We start from the raw sequence: 21,237 nt of genomic DNA, 5'->3' as shown, positions 1-21,237 counted from the left end.
CCAGGTCAACTCCCTGAGACATACAAGTGGTTTAAACTGCTGTGGAGAAAGAGCTGAAGGAAGGCTCAGCCACAGCTTTCCTCCTCTCTTTTATGAGCTGGTTTTAAAGTGATGCCTTATATGCCACAGATCCAGTACAATGATCCTGTGCTCCATACTGATCAACCAATGCTCATGCCCAAGGACAGCGTTACTGACAGTGGTTACCCATTAGCAGATCTGCTCTGCCCTCCTTGTTTATGCATTGTGGGTTTGGGCCCTCGTTGGTGAGACCACTGCCCTTCCTATCTAGCTGTCACCCCCAACTCCTGGATCCTCTTTCTTTGTGGCTCCTCTGCAAGGGAAGTGGCTCTGAGCAGTTTTAATTTGCTGGGGCAGCTATATGGGCTCTTCCAGGACCTACCTGTAGCTTTTCAATCATGGGAGAGCTTTTCACCTTGACTTTGGGAATGGGACAAGCATTTGGAGATGGCTTCTGCAAAACAGAATGAAGACATGAAAAGATCACATTAAAGTAGGTGTGTATAATCAATGGATATCAAGATGTCACAATCACAAAATAAACAAGAGAGTTAGGCAAAGTGGACTATGATAACAAGAAAGAATAAATGGAAGGCTTACCCTTATGCTGGGCTCACCACAAAACACCAGAAAGAGGGATCTCCAGACAAGATCCTTCCCCCACTGGTAGCCAGCTCTTAAATAGGTCTAGGAGGGGTGCAGCCAGGCTCCACCCCTTCCGGCAGCACAGGAGAATTGCCTTCACCTGTGCTCCTCTGGCTGACTCATGGCTCACCTCAGGTGATCAATCAGAGGTTCAGGCTGTGACTCAGCAGTTCCCATACATGGTGAGAAAAGGGAAATGTAAAAAAGGTACAAAACTTAGAAGAGATGGAAGTTCTTGCAGGGAAGCAAATGAAACCTCATATAAGGCATTCATACAAAAGTTTGCCTCCTTCTTTCCTAACCACACTTCCCTTTTGCTTTCTAGACATCTTAGGGCTCTACATGCATGTGTCCTTTTGGGAGAAAAGGTAATCGTCCTTTGGCTGAAGTGTCTGAGTTAGGTGCTGCTATGTGGCTTTGAATTGAGTATGTAACCTATGATATAGTTTCCCCCTATATGAGGATCGGACAGATTAAAATTCTACCTCTCAAAGGGAACAGGGCCTTAATGTTGGTAAAACGTTACAAACTTTTTGTAATGGTAAAGACTTTCTGCCCTCATTCAACTAACAGTTGCAGGGTACCCAATTAGTATGGAAAGGAAAAGTCTAAGTGGCCATAATGGTTGAGCTATGAAAGGCTCAAAACTGAGAAAGGGAGAGTATTTCTTTGAGAAGGTATGTAGGAAAAGGAAGGAATGTGAGACTTCAAAGTTTGTGTTTCTCTGGCATGGAAGCAACAAGAGCCTGTAGCTATCAGAAAAGAACATTCAAGAACCATTTCTTTAAGGGCAGGCAGTGATATGAAATTTGGTGGATAAACCTCATACTTTGACACTACAGAAAGCCGGAAGTGACTGAAAAAGGCTTGAATATAAACTTGGGTGAGTAGCTGCCAGCTTCTATAGACCTTATTGGGATCTGCTCATTCAAGGATGCTGTATGGAGGACACCTCAAGACAATATTCTGCAGGCATTGCTGAAAGAAAACCTCTTCACACTAGATTAATTATTCCTTTTTTCTGAAAAGCAGAACTGTTATGCCACTACATTTGAACCTTCAATGTTCATATGAAGCTAAAGAAAGAAAAAAAAAAAAAAAAAAAAGAGATGTCCCCTGTGCTAAATGGTGTTCAACTGTAATAAATGCTAGCAGTTCCAGCTTTAAAACAATTCAAAGGTGGTAACTGTGTGGATCTGTCAGTAAAAGGTTAAAAGCAAAAACAGTAGAAATGGGATGCGTCTGTGTGTTACCAGAGTTGGAAGCAATTTGCTGCTAATTCTGAGTCAGTGCCTGTGTGGAAGCATGGGAAGGTTTGATGGTGCATTACCGATGTCTTCTGCTGCACAGCTTGACCGCTGTGCCATCTGCAAGCTTTTGTCTCATGACAGAACAGACTGCAGAGAAGAGATTCTTTGTCCTTGGGTTAAATTGATAACTCACTTGCCCATTGTTCTGGCTTGTCTCAGTTTTGTTGGAATACAGTGGAAGAGAGCATGGTGGTTTCCTCCGAGTTGGCTTATGTGGTGGCACCTGAGAGAAGAAAGCAACCAACTCAGCAGAAGGAACATTAGTTTGTTGTTGTTTGGTTAAGTGAAATTCAAGCACAAAACAGCATGCTCTGTAAGTGACCTGCTTGGGATGGCAGTCCCCAGCTTACCTAAAGGAAGCTTCCAAAGGCACCACATGGCATTAATATATGGATATGTGACCAGCACGCTAAGCTCACAGCATCTCAAGCCCAATCCTAGTATTGGAAAAGTAGGCTAGATCTCTTTTCACAGCATGAACCATGAGAGTTAGTTTTGTGCAAAGGACACTCTTCTAAGCTGTGAAGGGTGGGGAAGCCTTCCCAGAAGCTTCATCTTCAAAGCACACTGCTGGACAATCCCTCCCCCCCACACACAGTAAAATAGCTTGGCATTGTTCTCTTTCCTGTCTTATTACCAGGACTTGTTCTTAAAGAATCTCAGCTTCCTACTTTGTTCATGGTCTTAATAATTTTTGGACAACTTGGTGGATATTCTTCAATATCCACCGTATAACGTGGGGATAATTTTGCTATTTCCTAACAGGCAGACATGTGAAAGAAAAAAAAAAAAAAAAAGAAAAAAAAAAGGATTATAGCACATGCTTTTTATGGAATTGGATGTCTTGGAGGACAAGCAGAGCTGATTTTAATTAACTACTGGTGGTATTACACCCAGCCATGGCAATGCTGCATCTCTAAGCAGACAAAAGCAGTCAAAAGCAGTCCTGCCCTTCTGCTTACATCACACTAGGAAGCAGTAATACCCAGTTTTATTGAAACCCTACCATTCTGCGACCAAACAATGCTGTGTTGTGCCACAGTGATGGTCAGAGCTTCACTGGCTGATAGGTTCCTCATTTCTGACATGGGTCAAGCAAGGGTTAAGGACCATCCAGGCAGCCATTAATCTGAGACCAGCCTGAGAAAGCTGTGGGGAAGTGACAGGCAGCTTGGAGAGAAAAGACAGGAAACTTTGTCCTCCTCAGTCCCTGGAGAAAATGAGTTTTTCCCTCACTGTGAGGCCACTCTACCCTGCCTGGGCTTGGGAACAGCAGAGGTCTGCAGATAACATGTGGAAGGTTTGGGAACTTTCTGGCTTCCTAAGGATGAGGAACTTGGTGCAATTTAATCCCATACCTTAAAAAGAGGAAATGACTATAATGGGATGGATGGAGTAGTGTACTGGTGACTGGAAGAAAAAAAGTAGTGGCTGGGGAGAGACTTGCTATTCCCAGCCTGGGGCCCAGCTATATGAGTGCTAACCTCTGATAAACAGTGGCACTCCAGACCCACACAGCAGAGGTCACCAGTGCATCCTGCCAAAGACATGATGCATTACATGGAGGATGCATTACAGGGAGGATGCCCTTAGGTGCAGACTGGGACAAAACTGAAATCAGCTGAGCAAGAAAAGCAAACAGTTCAATTTTAAAGGAGTTTTAAACCTATTGACTGGAGAGGGCTTGTCAGTAGGCATTTACACTTCTAGAAAAGTGTGTAGTGATACAAGGGGTTTTCCTAAAATGTCAGAATTCATCAGTAAACACTTTGATTTTCCTTTCTTCCTAAGAGAGGTATTCAAGTGTTCTGCTTACCTGGTGAAAGACAACTTGTGAGTTGAATGCTTGGCACAGTGGGCTTTCAGTAAAATAAACCCTCAGCATAACAGAGATAGGCACAGAATCTGAAATGTTGTTACTGTAAAGAGGTAACTGGGGCAATTAAGGAGATAACTTTCTGTCTCAGAAAGGTATAGAATGAAGCACCTAAAGGTAACTTTATTTTTTTGTGAACAAGGTGCTAGTGACATGCCACTGGCTTCTATTCTACGTAACCTGTTGTTTGCCACCTTCTTCCATAGTTCAAAATTAGCTTCTTTATTATTCATTGCTACCCTCAGCTTACAAAAGCCAGCCTACACAGTACATGCATTGCTGCCTGCTACTGTTAGGGATATCTGCATATCCCACCCAGCTTTAGAGCATCTCAGTTACAGTATGAACGTGTGGCTCTGCCAAAAAAACCATGCACAATTCTGCAATGCACCGAAGATAGTATCACAGCTTGCACTGCACTTATGAGACAGAGCCTTTTAGGAAATTCAAAATCAAGGTGGATTTATGCACTGAGGCTTTAACTTCTACAGGCAGAAGCAAGTGTTTAATTTCCCACTTCATTACCTGCTGGTGGCTGCAAAGCTCCTTACCTCTTTTCCAGTGATACTGGCTGCTTGCTCTTTGAATTTCCCTGCTAGCTGAGCCACTGAGGGAGATGCCGACTTGTCCACCTCTGAATTGGTTTCTGTTGGCCTGTTCTGACAAATCAGAAACAGTATGCTATGAGCAAAGGCTGGGAAAAACAAGCAGGCTAGAGAGGAGCTTGTGTGTTACAAAGTTCAGGAGTAAGCAACGACTTACAGCAGTTTCTCACATCTGGCATCGATCATCCAGTCTGAGAGCAGAAGTTTTGGGAATACAGGACATAGCAGTACATTCAGATATCCAAGGTAGTGAGTAGAATCACATAAAATTAGTAGTTCATACACTTTTCATCCCTGGTTGAAGGTTCTATACTCAGTATTTTTCATGTTCCCTCTCTTTTCCTAGCAGTGAGCTGATGAAATTGAGTGATAAATGACATCCCCATTCACTTCTCATCCCTCCCACCCATTTTTGCTGCCCTAGTGACAAGCACCCTTCCTTTTCCAATGGTTCTGTTATGAGAAGCCGTTCTCTGCCCCTGCAGCAAGCTAGCATCTGCCTGGAGATGTCCCTGTGCTGTTCTGCTTTCTATGGCAATGAAAGGATCAGGCGGGTGGGCGGGAGGGAGGAAATACCAGTGCTGAGGGAAGCTTCCCCTCTCCTGGGCCAGAGCAGGCTGAGAAGTAGGGGGATTGATGGAGACTGGATGGTGCAGCTCTTCTCGCAGCAAACAGCCCTGCTCATCCTACATTGACCTTGTTTTCTTTGTTATGTATCAAGAAAGGGCAAGAGCAAGCCTTGAAATCAAAGCTCATGAAAGGAAACTTTTGTTCTTTGTCTTCAGTATCTGATGCAGTGAAAACCAAACCAGAGGAACTGTGAATATCTAGCCAACAATCCTTGTTTTTTTGGTAACTGAGACTTCAGAACTACAAACTAGGCTACGAACCATCGGAAAGGAGCCTCCACTCCCTATAGCACCACTATTAATCCATGACCAGCACAATGCTTGCTGTCCTTCATGTTCTACACATTTCTATTTCTCAGTCAGAAAGTGCACCAAAAGCTGTTTGAGGAATACATTTCTGTTTCTCCAGAGGTGCTCTTCCTTCTCCCTTCATGCTGCTCTGCCTGGAAGGAACTGGCTGGCTAGTTAATGTAACCACTCCTTTAGTATTGATGGAGGTAAAAGGCCCGCAGAGCACCAAGCTGTGTATGAGCTGTTTCTTCTGACCAGAGGACCTTTCCCCTTCTCAGAGAGTGATAGCTCCCAATAAATGCCATCCTACTTCTCCCAGCCCCACAAATCCCCAGTATATGCTGTTATTCTGTTTTCAGGATTCCTCTTAAAATCTTCCCATATACTTCCAACCAGCTTCTCACATCCACCCACAAAAGCCATTTCAAGCTTGGTCTTCTCAGTGAGCTGCTGGCAGCTCTTCCCTCCATCTTCTCTGCCTTCATTAGTGTCATCAGAGGCAGGGGAAGTGGCAGAGAAGGGGAAAGGAAGGACCAGTGAAGTAAGCAGATGAAGAGGACAACGTGCAGCATGAAACAATGATGTCTGGGCTCAGTGGGCAGGCAGAGCCCTTTCCAGAGCTCCATGCTGTTCAGGAAGGGCTGCCTGGAAATAGGAGGGGAAGAACGATGAAGCTGGGGAAAGGAGAAAGAATCCAAGTGCTTGACTCAGAGACTGAGCTAAGGCTGAGGAAATGCAGGTGCCAGAAGTTTGTGTGGGTGGGTTGCCTCCCCTATAGTCTCTTTTCTTCTCATACTTGCGCTTCTTTCACAGTCCTCTGCCTTCACCCAGAAAAGGCAGTGCATTTCCTATTGGCCTCCTTGACCTCTTATGTTGAGGTTGTTGTGTGGCTGTTTTTGTTAAACTTGTTGCTCTCCGGTCTGAAAACACGGCTCCTTTTCTCTGTGCATTTCTTTTTTTGCTGGTAGCACTGCAGCACAGTTCTCCAGCACATGGAGCCTGAGTCCAGCGCACAGGAAGCAGTGAGCATGCCATTCTAAGATTAGAACAAGTAGCCCACGGGCTGTGTCCTCCCAAAACTGCCAGCTGCAGGCTCTCCAATTACGCTATGCCTTTTGCAACAGGAAAAGTCCTTTCTCAGATCCTTTCTGGCAATTGAACTGCTGTCCTCTGTCCAGCTTTTTCTACAGGGCTGGGTATTTTTTTCTTTTCTTTTTTTTCCCAGCTGGTGTTCCAGGCTGTGTGCCTCCTAGTCGAGGGGGTTCACCATACTGGGACACTTGGATGCGGAAAACTCCCTCCCTCACATGGGAAGGAAAGTGCTCTCCTGCTGATTTCCAGTGGTTGCGTGTTCACTGCAAGAAGTGGGAAGCCTCATGTTCTCACTCTCCACGCAGAGCTGGCACCAGCCCTCAGCCTCCTCCATCACTGAGACATGGCTGCTTGGTGCTAGCTCTCTCCTGACCCGGGGTATTAGTGCATTCTCTTCCATTCTTAGTGTTTTCCCCATTCATTGACACAGTCCACCAACTTTCTAAATGATGATGAGGAGCAGTTCTGGCCTTCTTTTCCAAAAACAGCAGAATTATTGAGACTTGAATTTAGCACCTGTCAGAAATGTGGTCTGTCTGCATGGACTAAAAGCAGTGAGCCACGGTACAAGACTTATTCCATCAGCCATTTGGTGGCTGCTATTCGGAGGTCTTTCACTCTTCCATAAAAATAAGTATCTAAGCGTCACATATTCTGAAAGATTTCAGATTGAGAGGCAAAACAGGAATTAAATTGCACCATCAATGTGAACATATCACTGCAAAAGAGGAAGCGCATCTAACAAGTTCTCTGTGAGGAGTCTCACTTTCCTCTTCCAAGTAAGCTTATAAATTTGAGTAAATTTGAAAATGTTTTTTTTTAATCCCATCTCATTGCTTTTGAGACTGAACCCAGTCCCTCTAGCTGTGCTGCAGAAGAAAGTTCTGCCTTTATTCATGGAGTAGCTACAGTTTCAGCAACTCAAACTTCCCACAAAAGCCTCTCCTTCCTTTGAAAGAGTCCTTTTCCTTTGGAATCATTGCCTCTGATGTGAGAGCAAAATGTACTGCCTGCCTTGCCTCTATTTTGCAGATGGCTTGAAGAGGCACCACCATTTTTAGCAGAGATGTATGCCCCTACTTCTCTCACAGGCTGTCTGGTAGACACACCATCCCTGCTGTGTCTCTTCAAGGTGCAATTGTGACTGCACTGGCAGGCTAATATGGCAGAAGGTGCTAGGGTTAAAGGCGCTAAGGACAAAAGGGGTCTAGAAGCCACAGTTTCCTGTCTGTACCATTTGTGTACTCACAAAGAACTTTTCTTAAGGGTCATGGATGTAAGCTACAGGCGGGGAGCATCACTACAGATAATGAGTTTCTTATGAAATCAAAATTATAAAGAGTCCTGGGAAAAGCTGGAAAGCCCAGAGGTAGTTTTGGGGATGAATTTGAACATCCTGCTGGGATTGGTTCAAAACTGGCTCCCCCCACCCTCAGGCCTCTGCAACTGAAAGCTGTCCTGATTCCATGTCATGGGATTGGTACCCTACAAGTTTGGGCACTGGCTGTGATAGGTGACTGCGGTGCTAGTCAGAAGGGGGACCTGTAGGTGTTGGAAACAGACAGTGAGGGAGAAGCTCCAGTTTGGATTTGTGCATCTGCTTTGTCTGGTGAAAAGAGCAAATGTGTATTAATTACCGTACAGTGAAGTGTTTGGGGTTAAGCAGCACCAACATACTGTCGGAGTACCAGCAGAGATGTGTCCCCCACTGTGCCAGGAGTCCTCTGAAGTGCCTGCTTTTGTATTTACAATACTTTGGCTGCACTGAACACCTTTTAACTGCAAGGGCGGGTGACTGTGCAGCACCTTGCAAGACTGGTGTGTTTTGTGGCTATGAACCCAGCTGCTGCTTACATGACTGTTTGCACCAGTCCTGTGTACTTTCCCACTCTCGTCCTCATGCAGCTGCATCTAGACTTGTTTATAAGGCCCTGCCCTGTCAGCTCTGCATGCCTCTCCTGCCCTGAAGTGCTTCACAAAAGCTGTTCCCCAAAGGCAGTCCTCACACCAGGCCATCATGCCTGCTGCCTTCTCATACCCTGCACTTGCACAAGCTCTGCACAGCTTCCCCCTGACTCCCATGGAGTTTTTCATTGCTGCCCTATCCTCTGAAGCAAAAGCAAATGGGGCAAAAATAATGATAAACATAGTGGCAGACACAAAATAGCGTAAGAGGCCCAGGGCCGGTGTCTTGCTCTCAGAAACAGGATCCAGAAATCAGAGATCTTCAGCAGACAGCTCTCACTGCTTCACCATGAGAAACCCAGTTGTCAGGAAGCTGGGTGAAAAGCAGAGAGCGTCAGCGCTTTTGGGGTGCCGTTTCATGAAATCCTGGTTTGGACAAAGAGCTCATGTTTCCAACTGCTCTTTTTTCCCTTGACCTTTCCTTCCCCCTCCCTCATGCCAGTGTGTTTGTAGGGATGTGCTGTAAACTGGATCACTGAAATGATCTGGGCTAAAAATACTTCCCTTAACTCTTTACCAGGTTATTTTTAACCCCAATCATTTCAGTAACAGCATTGGTGGCACGGCCCAACAAGGGAGCAGACTGCAGCCAAGGAACCAGACCTCACCACTGCTCACTTGGCCAGAGGCTGAGGAAAGGCTGTCTTGACGTGTCCTTCTGCTCAGAGGGTGATATGATTTTCTTCACAGCCCTCCCACCCACTGCTAACCAAGGTACCTGGCTCTAAAAGGCACAAGTTTGTTAGTACAGCAGTCAATGCATATTTGGAACTTTTCTCTCTACCTGCAGCGCTGCTTTGAGCAGCTCCTGTTCTTATCCTTCCTCGACTCTGCTGATGAAATTGCCTGCAGGACTGTGCCCTAAACCAAGTCAGGGATGTAATTCTGACTACAAATAACCCAATCAAAAAAAAGGAGATTGTTTTTAATTCAGGTTCATCTTGCCACTGAACAGAAAAGAACACTGGCATAGCAGAGGGTCAATGTGGGCACAGGGAGTGCTGTGGCCTACAGTGTGGCACGGGAAGAGCAGCTCCACACCTATAGCAGCCAAGGAAGGGATGGGGAAGGTGTCTGGGGGCAAGAATCTGCTTAGGTCAAAGCTCCTACCAAAATAAACATCACTACATTCTGCTGGAGTTCAGTAAGAAATATCAGGAAATGATGCTGTGGTTTCCTTTGAAATTCAAGTGAATGCAGGAGAAACCAGAGCCTTGCACAGGTTCCCATTCACCACCTGACCCTGCAAAGCAGAACTCTCAAAGGCTGACTCGTGCCTTCTGCTCACAGCTTTCCCAGACATCACATGTAGCCATCTCAATTTTCAGTAAGGTAGCTGCAGGATTTAAAGAGTGAACCATTCAGAGACCTTGCCTGCAGGGGGAAGCTTACACGATGTACCCTGGGGTCACTATCTCAGCTTGCACAGGGAGCAATACAATCTTCATCTGATAGAAGTGCCTTTTTTTTTTTTTTTTTCCAGCATAACTGAACTGCTTCATAATCTGCTGCCTTAAGAGAGCAAGAAAGCCATTCTCAAATGTCTCAGGTACCCACTTCTGACACAGAAGACAACATTTTGAGAGTGATGTGTTACGCTGTAGCAAGGCATGTGCCCTCTGATGGGGCTCCCCTGGGGGTGGACACCTCTTATCCCCATGATGAGGTTATGAACTTCCCTCTGGAAAGGACTCCCCCTGTGCAGATGGAGTTTGGTGAATCAGAGACATCCTACTTTCTTGCCCATCAAGCAGTGAAGAAGTGTTGACAGCAACATCTCCTCCCATGTTGTCCCATGAAGATATGGGGTGTCCATATCTTCAAGTATGAGCTATTCTTTTCTCCCTGGACAAACTTTTATTGGTCTTGTGGAAAATGTTGCATTTCATATATGCAACATACGCAAGTCACTGCATATTCACAAAGCACTACATATAAGGTACCGTTTCAGTCTATCTGGAGAAAATATGAACTTCCTGAAGAGAGGCTATAGTGAGCTGGGAGTCAGCCTCTTCTCTTGTGTGACTAGGACAACTGGGAATGGCCTCAAGTTGTGCCAGGGGAGATTCAGGATGAATGCTAGGAGGTGCTGCTTTTCTGAAAGAGTGGTCAGGCACTGGAATGGGCTGCCCAGGGAGGTGGTGGAGTCACCGACCCTGGAGGTGTTCAAGGAACATTTAGGCGTTATATTGAGGGACATGATTTAGTGAGAACTAGTGGCGATAGGTGGACGGTTGGATTGCATGATCTCGTAGGTCTTTTCTAACCTTGGTGACTCTATGATTCTGCATTGGAGAATGTATCATGAATCCTCCTCTCTACCAGCCAAATGTGTCTGTGTGACCAGCCCTAGGTGGTTAAAAGCCACAGTAATATTCAATATTGATGCAAAACATAGTAATACCATGTCTGTATGAAGTGAATTGATAAAACCTTCAGTTAGGAGGATCCCTGGATTACCTGTTCTGAGGGTAAGTGTCCAAAGAGGCCGACATATCAAACCATTGTTTTCTACCCTTAAATTCATTTACTGATCAAATAAGAGAATCTGAAGAAACTTGAATGGATCCCTGGGTATAAGTCTTAGCCTTAAAGCAGAAAATAGTGGAGAATAGACAAGTTTTGGTTCACTTGGGCAAATCTGCCTCTCTTTTAGTCTTGTTCAATGGCAAGAACTAGGTAACTGAATTTTTGTTTTCAATCTCTCTTAACAGGCACCAGTTATTTCAACTCTTGTGTAAGTGCAGTTAAGATTAGACAGCTTGTAAGAAATTCCTGTTTAAATGAACTTTAAAAAGTTCAAGAAGAGGTTTTAATTACAACTGGACCCAAATTACCCATGGATAAATCTAATATATAGTCTTCAGTTTCATTCAAAGCCATCTCCCTGCATTTTCCACTTAGATGAATCCCTGTTTGCATCCTCATGCCAGCATAATTTAAACTGTTTATCTATGTCCATGTGAGCACCACAGTGGCATCAAGATTATTTTGAAAGGGGAACATTGTTAGGACTGCAAAAGGAGAAATAAGTGAGAAGGGCCAGTTTAGAACACAGACTCCCCCAAAGGAGCAAACTGAAAGGCAAGAGGATGGGAAAATAACGAAGTCACAGCATGAGGAACCAGGCTGCAAAAATTGCTAGAATCCAGACACAATATGAGCTTATTAATTCTGGTGATCCATGAAAGTATCACTGAGGGCTGAACGTAGATCACCCAGGAAGTGGGAGGGCTCACACTTGTATAGCCCATTTTTACATCCCTAGAAGGAAATCTCACAGTGGTGGTTCCGACTGGAGCTCAGCAGTACGACGGGCCCCTGGCTCAAGAAGCAACACATCCCAAGATGTAAGCCTTGAATAAACAAACCTCTTCTTGCTACACTGACCCCTCTTCACCCCAGCAAAGCATCTTTCTTCCCGTCTCTTTCTCTAGCCTTCTTCACAAATCATTCTCATTGGAGACTGTCCAACTCCCTGTTTCAGGAGGGATTTATGTGGTTTATTTATTCACTTGGCCTCTTATCTGGCAATGCTGCTGCTCCTCATCTGCTCATGGTAAATTTTAAACTATTGGCAGAAGCCCCAGATAGAAGTAGCTGCAGCTGTGCCTGCTGTGATACCTTATAGCCAGTCCTGTCTGTCATTGTGTCGATGTAGCTCCCTGCGATTCAGGTCCAAGGCTCCTACTTGCATTTCCTACCATTCATTACAGAGCAGGAGTGACAGTAACTGTGCTGTGGTCCACCACAGCGAAAGCTGTGATGAGTACTGTGTGAGCCACATCTCTGCAAACCTGCCATAGCAGAGCTTTATTGCAGTTATTTTCCAGGTGAAGATAGGTCCCAAATTTGCAGTTCTGTCAAAGGCTGGAAAAGAAATATTAATTTTCTACTTTTCTTTCTGTCATGTTTTCTTTGTTCTTGTTTTCTTAGCTTCTTTTATCAGAAGCTAAACACCTCAATTTTGCAAAATGTCAGATATCTTCTTAAATCCTTCCTTTTGGTAAATTTTACAGTGCAGAGCAAGCTTCTTGCCTGAGAGCAAATCACTGCAGCCTATCTTTCAAGTTTGCAAGTAAGTAATTAAGTAAATAATTAATAAAAAATAAAAAAGATAAAATAAAAAAAATAAAAAATAAAAATAAAAAAAAAAAAAAAATAAAAGCAAGTAAGTAATTAAGTAAGTAAATACAAGAGTAATTCTGAGACGTATAACATCCCTCCTCAGAAATGGTACCCAGGTCAACACTTACCCACCACAGATGACTGAACTGACTGACTGAATGAATAGGATGAGTGTGTGTCTGAACTCAACAGCAAGGCTGTTACATAGCCACAGTAATGATGAGAAAGAAGTTCTGACCATAACACAGAACACATAACATACAGAATAGTACGAGGAACAGGGACTTCAAAGGAAGCTTGCATGTTGGGTTTTACAAGAAAGGGCAGGAAAATCTTATTTTACATGAAATACATAAAAATATGTAAAATTTTTCCATGTTTGGGAAGAGTTTACTTTAGAGAAACATTTTTTTTAGACTTGCTAAATGTGGTCTGGGCTTAATTTTCTCCTCTACGGTTTCCCTTGTGAACTGCTGCCATCTTGGCACTCAGGGTCAAGTGCTACACAAAGGGTAACAGGAGGATATTTCAACTCAGTAATGATGAGCAGTCTTCTCTAGAAGACAGCAAGCAGTTCCCAAATACAGTGCAGCTGTTTCAAAACTGCAGGGCTCAGATCTGCCAGATTTAAAGGCTCATGTAAGGAAGACTGGTAAACTAGGCCAGGTTGGAGATACCTGGTAGAAATTAGAAAAGGGATTTCTTTAGATGAGAAACTTGCTCAGGCTCCTTCTCTGGTACTTCTCTCCAGGTCACCTGGGATTGCCTAGAGTTTCTGAAGATCAAAGCCAATGGTTATTGTAATAAAAAAAAACACCCAAACTGCACTGGGCTACAGACATCACTAAGTAGGTGGCTGGAGCTAGATGATGTCTTGAGGGTATTCAAGTACAGGTGAGCCAGCCAGTCTTTGGGGAGCTGGGAAGAAGAGAGCAGCAAGTGCCAGAGGAAACATCTGTAGACCCCAGGAAATTAGAAGTGGCAAATATACTATCTGCTTTCTGCTTCAGAGAGTGACTAGAGTGCAAATAAAATGAGATAAGGTTATTTTAAACTACCCTCTAAGAAGTTCCCCCTTTGCTGTTGATCATAGAAGCACAGAATAGTTTGGGTTGGAAGGGACCTTTAGGGTCACCTAGTTCCAGCCCCCAGCTATAGGCAGGGACACCTCCCTCTAGACCCAGTTGCTCAAAGTCCCATCCAGCCTGGCCTTGAATGCTTCCAGGGAGAGGACATCCACAAGCTCTCTGTGCAGTTCTCAGTATCTGTTCCAGTATCTCACTACCCTCACAGCAAAGAATTTCTTCCTAATATCTAATCTAAATCTACTGTCTTCCAGTTTAAAACCATTTCCCATTGTCCTCTTGCTACATGCCATTATAAAAAGTCCCTTCCCAGCTTTCCTGTAGGCTGCTATAGGATCCTCCTGGAGCCTTCTCTTTTCCAGGTTGAAGAGCCCCAGCTCACCCAGCTTGTCCTCAACAGGGGAGCTGCTCCGGCCCTCTGATCATCTTCATGGCCCTCCTCTGGACCCACTCCAACAGCTCCATGTCCTTCCATGTTGGAAACCCCAGAAATGGACACAATACTCCATGTGGGGTCTCATGAGAACAGAGTAGAGGGGCAGAATCACCTCCCTTAACCTGCTGGTCATGCTTCTTTTGATGCAACCCAGGATACAGTTGGCCTTCTGGGCTGCAAGTGTACACTGCCAGCTTATGTTGAATATTGCATCAACCGACACCACCAAATCCTTCTCAGGGCTTTTCTCAAGACATTTGCAACCCAGCCTGTATCTGTGCTTGGGATTGCTCTGATCCAGGTGCAGGACCTTGCACTTGACCTTGCTGAACTTCATGAAGTTGGCAAGGGCCCACATCTCAAGCCTGTCCAGGTCCCTCTGGATAGCATCTCTTCCTTCTGGAGTGTCAGCTGCACCACTTAAGCTTGGTGTCATCTGTAAACTTGCTGAGGGTGCACCCAACCCCATTATCCATGTCACCTACAAAGATGTTAAGTAACACTGGAGCACTGATCTCTGAGGAATGCCACTCATCACCAGATTCCCCTTGGACACTGAGCCACTGACTGCAACTCTCTGAGTGCAACCATCCAGACAATTCCTTATCCAACGAGCGGGCCACCCATCAAATTCATTTTTCTCCAATTTAGTGACAAGGATATCATGCGGGACAGTGTCAAACATTTTGCTCAAGTCCAGGTAGACAATGTCAGTTACTCTTCCTTTATCTATGGACACTGTAACTCCATAATAAAAAGCCACCAAGTTAGTCAGGCATGACTTGCGCTTGGTGAAACCATGTTGGTTACCACTAATCACATCATCTTTATTTTCCGTGTGCATTATTAGGGTTTTCAGGAGGATCTGTTCCATGATTTTGCCAGGCACAGAGGTGAGACTGACTAGCCTTTAGTTCCCTGGATTTTCTTCTTTTCCCTTCTTGAAAATGGGGTTTAAGTTTCCCTTTTTCCAATCAGTGGGAACTCCACTAAACTGCCATGATCTTTCAAATATGATGGATAGCAGCTTGGCAGCATCATCTGCCAGTTCCCTCAGAACCCATGGATGGAGCTCATCAGGTCCCCTGGACTTGTGCAGATGGTCTAGAGCCTGATTTTCACTTACAGCAGGCAGATCTTCCTTCTCCCAGTTCTTACCTTTGCTTTCTGCAGCTTGGATGGTGTGGCTATAGCTCTTAATGGTGAAGACTGAGGCAAAGAAGTCATTGAGCACCTCAGCTTTCTCCCTGTCCCTCGCAATCAGGTCTCTAGTTTCTTTCTGGAGAGGGCCTGCATCTTTCCTGGCCTTCCTTTTATCACTGGCACATCTGTAGAAACTCTTCTTGTTCTCCTTTATGTCTCTGACTAGATTTAGTTCTATCTGGCTTTCTTAACCTTATCCCTGGCTGCTTGGACAAGTTCTTTGTAGTCCTCCCAGGTAACCCATTCCTGTTTCCATGCCCTGTAGACTTTTCTGCACTTAAGTAAGGCCAGGAGCTCCTTGTTGATCCAAGGAGATCTCCTGTCTTTCTTGCCTGCCTTCCTTTTTTGATGCACTTCTTGCAAAATGGGTTCAATGCTAATGTTTTGTAGTGTTGTTTTTCATGATTGATGCAAGGTTGGTAACAATGCCAGCTTTCATAACATTTTCTGAAACGTATTTCTTCTCCTCAGCATAACTGCATCAAGTCTTCGTTTAACTTAATCAGGTGGGACTTCTGCTGCTCTTCTCACAGCCTCCTGGACCCAAAAGTGAAGAAAGCAGAGAAAGCAGACTCCTGTATGCCTATCTGGACTTTATTGGTAACTTATCCTATCTCGTCTGGAAAGGCCCTTATATAGGAAGAGAATGCCAGCCACCCTGTACTAGTCTTTGGCTGGTGTTGCAAATTTCTCAGGTTCAATTTATGACAAGTTGTTCTTTTCTTTATGCCATGGTATATAATTCTCAGGAGTGCCTGGTCTGTGTTTTCTAAACAGTGCCTGGTGAGATTAGTAAAACCAGTATCACTGCAAATGATGCACATTAAACCTTGACTGTCCCACTTAGTAATGAGAGTATTTAGCAATTATATCGTGCCTGTAAGTTGTAATACCAGAACATCACTCCAAACCTTCAAAACCTTCATGATTAGGAGCCTTGACTGAGAGATGTACTACTTTGTGCGTTTTTATGTGCACTAGCAATTGCTGCATACAACACAGAGACAGATCTGAGGGAAATCTACCAGGAGACGTACTAGGAGATAGATATCAGGAGAGAACTCAGCCCACTAGGACACAGGTGCACACTTCCCTCTGCCCTAGAGAACTGTGGATTCTTTGCTACGTGCTGGCAGGGCTTTAGCAGGAAGGCTGGTGAGTGCTTGCCCTAGCTCTGACCTCAGCAACAGATTAAAACTCATCTCTTGTTAGAACAGAGAGTCTCAAGGCCACACCCCTTGACGACAGAACTGAACCCAGGCCATCCACTTCCTGAGCAACTATCTTATCATATCTGTCAAAGGCTGCCAAGAAGGGGTTGATCAAGTGCCACCCTTACTTTTAGGCAGTGAACTGCAGTACCTGGTCTCTGTTGGGCTGTGGGCCTGCGCAGGGCCAGCATGTATGTAAGCTCAGCCTGTCACCTTTGGAGATGGGAACAGCTTTTGGCTCTGCCGTGTTCAAAATGAGGCATCTGGCTGATCATCCTAGACTTGCTGCTCGGTGAAGAAGGTGGCAGACCATTTAAAACTTATTTATTTTCTTTGTACATATAGTGTTTCGGGAGTCCTTGGCTGAGGGAACTGCAGAAACCTGCAGTAACTCAGGAGCACTGCCATTTCCTTCCCTGTGAACAGTGCAGTGCATTTCATGAGCTGCCTAATTCTGTTGGTGTACACAGGGCTGAGAGCATTCTCCCAGGGAAAGGAGAGGGCAATAGAGATGAGGATGTGGGGCAGGGGGGGTGTAACAGGGAAATACCTCCTTTCTAACACCAGTTTGGTTTGGGCTGCAGGCAGGTCATGAGCAGGTCAGAAGGGGCAACTCCAGGCTTGTACAGAAGCAGAACTCCAAGCACTGGTCAAGTTTTAACGCCAAGCAGGCAGACGCCTTGTGAAGTGAAAGAGGCAGCAGTCAGGTGATGACTGCAAGGTTTTTTCCAGGCCAAAGAATGGATTACAGTGTTTCAGTTCTGTATAAACAGTACAGTTATCTTGCAAAGAATGACTTGTGCTCAGCTACTCAAAATCCAGGGCAGAATTTTAGTCTGGGCTACACAAGTTCCACTTTGACTTTATGTTCCACGGCCCACTAGTTATCCACAAGAGTCACATCTTGTGCATTAAGATTTCCCATTGAAAGTGATCTGATCCCTATAGTCGCAGTGTTGCACAGCTGTTCATGACAGTGTCAAAGGGGACACATTCATCTGATGCTGTGCTCACACCAAGGGAACCATCAGCTCTGACACATTACTGTGTGAACATGCATGCAGACCAGGTATCTGCATTTTATGTCTGTGTCCATGGAACGTAGCCATCTGGATTCTGTGCAATACAACATACTTTTGGCACATACTAATTGAGGAGCTCTGTTCCCATGAAACTCTTCCTAAGTATGTCCTGAGAACTTCTAGCACCTACAAAGGGCTGATCTTTTTTGATAGAATTTCAGTCTGGTTTCTAACAGAACCAGATTTTTTTAGGGAAAATAAAGAGATAATATGCAGCACAGTTATAAGGGTGTCTTAAGGACACTTTTCTAGACAACAGATTTCATGCCTTGGTCACGTGCATCCCTTGTTTTTCTTGGCTTGTTTGTTCAGCTTACTCTTCCTGTCTGTCGCTGTGCAGCTGTACTATAACAATTGTCTGCACAATAGTGTACATAGGCTCAGCGAATAGAGTCAGAGTATGATTTCCCTAGACCTCTAAGTCAACAATATGAGAGGAAGGAGAAGCTCAAAGATGATGAAAGTAGTAAAAATGAAACACTGAAGTAAGATTTAGATGAGAGAATGTGCAAAAAAGGCTCAGAAGAGACTAGGAGGGCAAGAGGACTCCTATTGCAGTGAGCACACTGGAGGCCCAAGGAGGAGCTGTAATAAGAGGCTGTTAAGCATCTATGAGCCCTAACATTATGGAGGGGAGAAGCAGTGCCGTGTACAGTAAGAAGAGATCATGATCATTAAGATCACTAGATTTTTAAAATGAATAACAAGATTTGCTTGTGGTCAATGAAGAGGAAAGTGTAGATGGACTCATTGGAGAGGTAAAAATCTACATTGGCCAGATACCTACAAGGCCAGATGCCTACAGACAAGGTAATTCAGAAAACAGGGCAAGCAGATAAGCCTCATTAACTCATTCAATCAATTCAAGGAGAAACGTTTTTAGCCTTTCCTGTAAAAGGATTGTGCTTAAGTAATTGCCACGTTACAAACCTGACATAACAGCTTGCAGACAATCCAAGCAGCCGGCTTGGAAGTAATTTCAGACAGCAGGAAAAGGTTTGTGGATAAAGTTGCTATCTGGCTGAATCCAGCCATACTAAGGGGGTAACACCAAAAAAAGCACAGAGGCTCTGACCATACATGCAGTATAGCAGCTTTTCTATGGAGCAGCCCTATGCAGAAGGAGCTTTCCTGTAACCTGAAACATCACCAACTTCAAAAGATTGTCAGCGATATGTTTTAAGCCCAGACACACCAACAAGGTTCTCCTTTCTGAGTCTTTGAGGTGCATTAGTGTCTTGTTCCAGACACTGTTGTGATGAGGGCAAGACATGCTCTTTAGGAGAGGCTGAGATTTTCAAGGTACTACAGCTTCAAGAAAAAAAAAATACAGCAAAATTCACAAATCCGTAACTTAGTTTAATGCTAGAGTAAATGGTAATGTATTTCAAACCATCTAACTGCTACCCAGCAAAGCTTTGCACTGCATAGTGGAGCTGAGCCATCAGTGGCCTTCAGCAATGACATACAACCATGCCACTAATTTAACAAAGATCTCTGCACTTACTAAGTCTAACTTTTCTAGAAGACTTATTGAAAGTATCCTCCTTTTATGAAAGCCTGAGAACTCTGTGTCCTTCAATTTCTTTTGAGTTATTATGTCTGTTTAAAACTTCTGGCTGTATTTATCTGGAACAAACAGTTTCAAGAAATTTCTAGTGATCGTAAATGAGAATTTGGCCTTAAAAGAACAGTTTTAATATTGTAGTTCTTCTCTTGCTCCAAGTGAACACCAGTGACACATCTGTAGTCTTTTTTTTCACTGAGTTTACAATAGTGCAAAGTGTTTTTTGGGGAAATACTTGGTGTGTCTAAAACATGAGTACTGACAGTGAGCCAGAATCTTGCAGCAGATAATACTGAGCATTTCTATTAGTTGAGATTACAAAAATGTGAATTGGGATGATGAAAAGCAGGTCCCTTGACTGCCTTAAGGAAAGCCACATTGAAGGAAGCTAATGGGCATTACTCTGGCAGTAAGATGTAGCATCAACTCAGAGCCCTTGCACCACTTTCCTAAATAACTGAAGAACCCTGATCTCTTTCAAACACCACCACTGCAAACTTAATCTTAACAAAATGAACACCTACACAGCTTTCAGCTTACCTCAGGAGTAACTCTGTTTTTTCTTGTGTGTCAAGCAGGATATATAGACCTGTCAGCAACACCACCTCTCTGTCTGATGGGAGCACTCTAGCAACAACTGCTGCCTGAAAACTTGGGTGATATAACCAGACGTGAGCTACTGCAGATAACTAAAATGCACATGAAAGGCTTTTGGGGGGACGAAAAGGGTTATTTCTCAGAAATTATTCTTTGAATAGGTAAGTCACTGAAGTTGTGTGGTTTAGGAATTTAGAGATCTGAAACAGCTCGTTCAGAGCCAAGCACTGATCTTCACCCCTAGTACAGTGATGCTGATGTCCTAATCTACAGCTGACAACAGCTGTGATCAAGACTGCAGTCTGGCTGGACTGAAGCGCATGTCTTCCCATGTGTCCCATGTATCCTTTAGCAATCAGTATCTGGGATTTGTCCTTGAGATATTCATGCTACAAGTGCTAGCAAATGTCTCCATGGTTGAGGGGTGAGATAGTAGTACTGAAGAAGAGCATAAATAACTATTGTAAGACATCATCCACTTACCCAGCACAGCATCTGCATCAAATGCTTGCACAACTTATACTCTTGGCCTGCGTTTTCCCCAGGATCATTCCCAGCTTCCAAATCTTTCCCTCTTGGCTTCTGACTGTTGTTCCTGCTGGTCTACGGACTGTACAAGCCTGTCAGTTGCCTCGGGTTATTTGGTGGTGCTTCTCCATGTGTACTTCTGGGTCTTATCTAAGGGAGCTCTTGCTGCTCTAGAAGAATGAGGGGGGAGCTAATGGAAGAACAACCATCAGAACCTTCCAGGCTGCTTGCAGAGAGTGGGGAAGTGATGCCCTCTGTGAGGCAGGTATATCCAGCCTATATGAGCCCAGTCTCTCCTCACCTGAGGCACAGGGGAGAGGCAGCTGGGAAAATGGGGGATGTGTGCATACTATCTGAGAGCAGAGTATACAGTACATGAGCCATAGTTATTTGATAGAGGCTCTTGAAACAAACAGCTTTCTGTTGATTAAAATGTACCTTGCAGAAGATTATTCTTTTAAACCATCTGAAACATGCTGTGGCTTTAAGTAACTTTCATAGCACTGCATAGCACACAATGTGAGGCCACACTACGCTCCCACCTACACAAATTGACACACATGATGAGCTGCTCTGAAGGAAATGAGCAGACTTAATGGAACAGCCGTAGGAAGCAGCTCAGCCCTGTGAATTAGCTTTCAACTGCTTTTCAGTTTGGCTTCCCCTTTGCTTGCTTCATGTGGGGCAAGGGAAAGGCCGGCTTTTAGCAGAGGTCTGAAGATGAATTTCAACAGGAGGCAGCTTAGGCACAAGATGCTTTAGGTGAGATGAGGAAGGACAGCTCTTGAACTGATAGAGCACTTAAAGATGCAGGCACATATTCAATCTGAATTAATTGTCTAATCTGAAGCTATTAGAAGGCCAAATTAGTAATCAAAGTAAGTGAACTGTCAATGAAAGGACACAGAGAATGTAAAGAAGCAGTGACAGTTCAAAATGCTTTGGTTAAAATATGTACGTAGATTG

At 44.3% G+C, this 21,237-nt stretch overlaps 1 protein-coding gene across 1 annotated transcript in view; it reads right to left on the bottom strand.

Moving 5' to 3' along the window:
• Positions 1 to 21,237, bottom strand: part of RCSD1 (RCSD domain containing 1) — a 34,645-nt gene that overhangs the window by 4,774 nt on the left and 8,634 nt on the right. Inside the window, exons 2-4 of the mRNA XM_042866995.1 lie at positions 4,404 to 4,511; positions 2,110 to 2,199; positions 404 to 475 (exon numbers count right to left, since the gene is read on the bottom strand). Of these exons, the coding sequence (XP_042722929.1) occupies positions 404 to 475; positions 2,110 to 2,199; positions 4,404 to 4,511 (270 nt within the window). The remainder of the gene's footprint in view (positions 1 to 403; positions 476 to 2,109; positions 2,200 to 4,403; positions 4,512 to 21,237) is intronic.

The sequence above is a fragment of the Lagopus leucura genome, unplaced genomic scaffold, assembly GCF_019238085.1.
Source record: "Lagopus leucura isolate 7727_CA_CO unplaced genomic scaffold, USGS_WTPT01 Super-Scaffold_100001, whole genome shotgun sequence".
Taxonomy (NCBI): domain Eukaryota; kingdom Metazoa; phylum Chordata; class Aves; order Galliformes; family Phasianidae; genus Lagopus; species Lagopus leucura.
Note: the sequence above shows the minus strand (reverse complement) of the source record. Positions and strands in the feature narration are given on the sequence as shown.